At 39.8% G+C, this 6,000-nt stretch overlaps 1 protein-coding gene across 1 annotated transcript in view; it reads left to right on the top strand.

Annotated features, from left to right (window-relative positions):
- Positions 1–397: 397 nt before the first annotated feature.
- BTC (betacellulin) overlaps positions 398–6,000 on the top strand; it is a gene marked incomplete at its 5' end in the record, with an annotated part of 47,987 nt that continues 42,384 nt past the window's right edge. Inside the window, one exon of the mRNA XM_054554777.2 lies at positions 398–524. Within this exon, the coding sequence (XP_054410752.1) occupies positions 398–524 (127 nt within the window). The remainder of the gene's footprint in view (positions 525–6,000) is intronic.

Genomic DNA, 6,000 nt, shown 5'->3' with positions numbered 1-6,000 from the left:
GAGAGCGCGAGGTTAAGGATCTGACAATTGGGCACCGGGGCTGCACCTGTTGGAGGCAGTCCCTAGACGCGTGAGGAGGCCCGAGGGCGGAAGCGATTCCGAGGTCCTCGCTGACAGTGTTGCGAGCAGGCCGCCAGCTGCTGCCTTGTGCGCACAGCAGAGGGCCTGGCGGCGTCGGCGGGCTGTCCACCGGGGTGAGGCGCTGTGCCCGCGAGTGAGGGGCGAGGGGGGAGGGGGGGCGAGCAGGGAAACCCACTAAAGAAGCTCACGCGGGAGTATAGACCAAGAAGCATATCCTGCAGGAGGCAGAAGAACGGGAACTCTTTGACCGAAGGTGTGATCACCTGGCGTTAGGGAAGAGTGCCAGCGGGAGGAGGAGTAGCAGGATACCTAGCGCCCTCCAGAGGGTCTCTCCTGCCTCCTTAGAAGTCAGAAATCACCAAGCAGAGCTGGAACTTCAGATGCGGCTGGAAGCAGGCCTCCCCTTCCCCTCCACCGAGGGAAGGTAGTGAGAAGGCTTCTAGGTAGGAAAAATCCCAACTCTTCAAAGCATGCTCTCTGCATCATGGTCATTTTGTGGGGCATAGAAGGGAAGGGAAACCAGTAACATTTGCTAATCTTAGCTGGGCTGTAGACACATCTGGGTTTGGAGCATTTATGTGGTAGGATGAGAATCTCCACAGCTGAAGTGTCACCACGATATCACTCCTACCTTCAAGCCTGGGAAGGGGACACCACAAATGAAAAAGAATGGGAATTCCTCTTATGGAGGAAAAAGAGGGGGAGCCTAAATGAAAACTTTCATTTGACCGTGTCCTTGGAGTAAGAGAGGTGGCTAAAAAGGTACAGTGAACTTGCTTGGAGGTGGATCAGACTTAGGACCAAGGTTAGAGAATATAAACTTATTTAACAAACCCTGAAGAGGAAGGAGTCAGTAACAATTTAGTGGTAGAGTGAATGTGTACATTCATGAAGAAGAGCAACGGGGCTGAGACTTAACTCTAGAAATAGTACTGATGCTTTTGCCAGCATTGCTTGCAAGTAGCTGGCATTCTCTCCCTCCACCGTGTCTAAACTATCCAACAGTCAAAGTATTCCCTGAGAATCTGTCGTAGTCAGCAAGGTGCTGAGGTATGTAGCAATGGAGGTGGGGAAAGGGCTCATGAGTTTCCTAAAATAAAACATGATTCCTGCCCTAGAACTTACACTGAATTTGGAAATGCAAGCCCAGCAGGGTAACCTGTGGAAAAATTCATGGAATCAGAAAAGGGAGAAAGAGCTCAACAGCGGGGGCTGGAATAGTGGGGAAAGTCTGAATGGAGGACACGAATGCCTGCCTTGAGGCTTGGGTAGAGTTTGCAATAGTAGAGAGGAAAGAGGGAACAGAGACAAGGGAAAAAGCAATTAGTAAAGGGTTGGCGATGTGAATGAGCATGCTTTACTGGAAAGAGTAAAATTTCTGAAAGGCAGACAGATTATGAAGAACCGAAAAAGCCAGATTAGAATATTTGGAAAAGAATTAATAAGCTATTAAACACACACCATCACAGGGCTTGACTGGGAGTGATATGATGCAAACAATGGTTTAAAGGTGATAAATCTGGCAGTGAGGTGCAGTATAGGAAGAGGGGGCGCCTGTGGGCCAGAGGACCTGATTGTCTCATAGGTATAATCTGGGCATGAGCTGCTTGGGGCCTAAATTAGGGTGATGTTTTAGCAGAAGTGTCATAGTAGAAATGACTATTGAAAGTCGATGGACATTCTTTCCCCTTTACTATCACACAATATTTTCTTCTCAAAACTTGTCAAAAGACAGAAATGAAAATCAAAAAGCAAAACTCTAATCCAGTGCCATTGTACACTCAGGTTTACCTAAATGTACAACCACCCTGTTAAATGATTGGCTTGGGAAATTGAATTTGGTCTCTGGATTCCCTTAAAGCTCTACTTCTTGCAAAATGCTAAAGGATGTAATTTGTTGGCATCGCTGTTTCCATTAAGTGGTCCTATTTCTGTCATACACACTTTACTTTTAAATCCCCTTCCTAAATTATGTCACATGTTGTTCTATTTACTTTTTGAAAAGAATGTGAGCAATAAGATTTGTGAGGCACTAGTGTGTGTGTGTGTGTGTGTGTGTGTGAGAGAGATGGTGGAAATGCGATGAGAGTGGGCATTGAACAGACATGAGCCCTGGTTCCAGCTCTGCCATCTCATGACTCTGAGATGTCTGTAAGTTACAACTTTCTGGGCATTGTTTTTCCAATTTGTAAAATGAAGAGGTTTCATTAGATGGTGATGCCCTTTCCATGTCACATTCTTTTCAAAAAGTAAACAAAATAACATGTGATTTAAATTAGAAATAGCTTACGTCTATTATAAATGTAGATGCTCCTTAAATACATCTGGCATTTAGTAGATGGATCTTTACAGGATAATTTCCATTCTAACATATGCAAATTAGGTACTACTTTCTTTGAGAAATTTTATAAAGACAGAAGTGGGGTTGAGATATAAAAGGAAGGTATACCATAAGCAGATTATATGGTACAAATACATTTAATATAAATATAAATTATATGTTTGTGTGTTATTGATGTTCTTTATATGCATTAATTTGGTTCAATTTTCTAAAACTGTTTAAAGGCATTTTCTAAGTCAGTAGAAATCCTGAGCCATTTAATCTTACTTTCTCAGAAAGTGAGATTTTCCAAAAGGGGCTCATATTTCTCTACTGTATTTTCTTTTTCTTTCTTTCTTTTTTTTTTTTCTTTTTTTTGAGACAGAGTCTCACTCTTCCGCTCAGGCTCAGGTACAGTGGCATGATCTCAGCTCATTGCAACCTCTGCCTCCAGGGTTCAAGTGACTCTCCTGTCTCAGCCTCTCGAGTAGCTGGGACAACAGGCACTTGCCACCACTCCCGGCTAATTTTTGTATTTTTTGAAGAGATGGGGTTTTGCCATGTTGGCCAGGCTGATCTTAAACTCCTGGTCTCAAGAGATTGTAGCAGATAAATATTTGTTGCTGAATTACGTAGGGAGAGATAGAACATTCAAGTGCAGAATGTCCTATCTAGGGATAGATAGGACACTCAAGTGCAGAGATGTTGCATTGCATATAACAGGAAAAACCAATACTGGAAACCATTTCTTTTGACTTATTTAAAAAGCATGTAAGCTCATCCTAGCTGTCTCCTACACCTTTGCTTTCCCTACTGCCTACCCATACATCTGTGCCATCCCTGGCTCTGGCTATTCTCTGACAGATTCTTGGACTCCTGGCTCTTCCTTGCTTCCAGGAAACCCTGCTTCTCCTAGCTCAGGGCCAGGCTAGCCTGACTAATAATGTTCAGTTGGTATTGGTCAGACCAGGTGCTTTATTTTGGACTGTGTCTGGCCTGTGTCACTCGGTGTCTATTCTGATTCTATTCTAGTCTGACTCTATCCTTGAACTTGTGGGTGACTCCTGTATATTCTCCAGTCTGCTTAGTGCACCAACACCTAGGGGATGCTCCTTTGGGCAGATGGAGAAGGGGTGACATTGTTTCATAGTCTCCCTGATAGAACCCATGTGGCAATTATTGAAAATGGGTAAAAAGAGCATATCTTGAGGCAGGGTCATGTAGTGGTCAAGCCTGTAGACTCTGAACCAGACCTTTGGGGCATGGCCCCCTGGTGCTGTGACTTGCTGGCTCTGAAACTTCGGGCAAGTCTCTTTACTCGCCTGTAAAAGCTAATAGTAATACGACCAATGAAATTATGTGAATTAAATGCATTACTATGTAAAGCCACTTAAAATGTGCCCCAAACATAGAATAAGCATGAGTTATTATAATAGACAGTAGGAAAGCACAGGACAAATCATTAATTGTTATCAATACCTCTTAAAATTTTTTGACATTTTGATTCTGGATACTTCCCGAATGTCATCAGGCTCTACTAATTAATGGGAAGACTTTCTGTTGCCTTCATTTCTCAAATTCCTGCCCCCTTTAGTTATGAAATAGGTAATAGATAAAAATCCTCAAAAAAGTTTTATTTTGACTGGTTTTGTCAAAAAGGAACAAATGTAAAAAATAAAGCTGCAAAAGTAAAATGCATATCTACTTTTGAAAAAATAAATGCCTCTACAGATTCTTCTTCCTCTGCCAGTTTTGATCCTAATTTTATGCAATGAAGAGCTTTACTGCACTTGCCTAGCATTGATATCAGATACAAAAGTTAGACTGCACTAGCAGAGTAAAATAAAATACTTAGAAGGTAATTTTAATATTTTAGGAAATCTCATCAAAATTGGGTTGTCAGATTTATTTGAATTATATAAATAATTGCCTTAATTAAAAATAAATAAAACTGTCATTTTAGAAGAATGGATGATGATGCAATGTCAAAACTTGTTTCTCTATATAAGAAAAATACATTAATTTAGGAAAGTTTTCTTAGGACAAAATTTTTTCAGATGCTCAAGAACAGATAGCCATGCATAAATATTTTTATTCTATAATGGTTGCCTTGTAACATTGAGAAAGTTGCTTAAACTCCTTTTGTGTAATTCTCTCACCTATAGAATGTTAATAAAGGTAACTATCATTTAGAGACACAGAATTATTTTGAGGATAAAATGAGAAAATGCAGAAAAAGATTTTAGAAGAATAATTGGCAGGTAATATTCAATGTATTATTACTATTTTAACTTTGTGAATATTCAGATGACTTTTCAATTATTTCATAGGTATTTGTCTAAAAAGAACTAGAATCAGTGTTTATTAAGCCAATTGGAGTGTTAGAGTTTGTACTTTGATCAAAGGAAACTGCCATAATAGTCACCACTATTATGGAGGCAAGCAAAGGAAAATAGGGCAGGAATTTGCCCACCATGGCCATGCTTTCAAAAGTGCTTTGAATTGTTTCTTTAGAATGTAAGCTCCACGATGGCAGGGATTGTTTACAGTTGTAGCCCAGTTCCTATGTATAGTAGGTGCTCAATAAATACTTGTTGAATGAGTGAATGTCAGTGGGGATAGTCCAGGAAGTCCTTCTAGGTCAGTAGCTTCTCAGAGTGTATCACAAAGGTCTTGATGTGAACTTTTCTTTTTCCTCACATACACACTCACATCCACTCCCTGTCTCCTGACACACACTTTCCTAGCTTTGATAATCAAAATGTAAGAATCGCTTTCTCCCAGAACTCAGTATCCTATCTTTAATGTCTTTAGATTTGCTAATGATGACTTACTTTTGATCCACAGCTCCTTGCTGAGATGGCAGCTGACTCTGGTTTTGCCAAATAGGCAGACCAGGTATGAGTTTTGTTCATGAAAGTTGGTTGCTGACTATCGCAATTAGAAAAACATTAACATATCCACATGTATAACTCTTTTGCTCATGGCACAGTACTTGGCAGGTTGATGAAAAGTACTGTCATTATTTCTAAACATGTGATAGTGAGGAAGGCAGACCTAAAAATTTTCACTGTTTTAAATTTTACCATTTTAAAGTATACCAATACTGTTTACAGGGTGTCTGAAACTGTATTAAACATTAATGAGAAAAGTCTAATTATATAGGCCATTGTCTTTCTAGAAAGACTTACATATAATAGAAATGTTCATTCCAAATGAAACATTGTATAATAGTTCAATCCTTAAGGAAGTTTAAATTACATAGTACAGATTAAATATGATCTCAGAAAAGGAGAATTTATTACAGGCTGGAGTGATTAGGGGAAAATTCACTAATAGTGACAATTCTTCCTTGGTAGTGGTGAAGGAAAAAATGGGAGAAGAATTAAAAGGTGGACAAATTAATAGTTACCATTTTTTTGTGTAGCAGTAAGACTCAAATATCTCAAACAAAAAATTAATTTTGTGCAGTTTTAAAGGAAATATTGTCTGGATAAGAACATGATTTCCAAAATGAGGGCATTAGTCGGAATCCTGAATTCTTGATACAGTTCTATCTCTGCAGGATATCCTAGGAATTGGAGGCAGGGGATTTTGTA

Source organism: Pongo abelii, chromosome 3 (genome assembly GCF_028885655.2).
Source record: "Pongo abelii isolate AG06213 chromosome 3, NHGRI_mPonAbe1-v2.0_pri, whole genome shotgun sequence".
Lineage (NCBI taxonomy): Eukaryota > Metazoa > Chordata > Mammalia > Primates > Hominidae > Pongo > Pongo abelii.
This window is presented reverse-complemented; position numbering and strand designations above follow the sequence as displayed.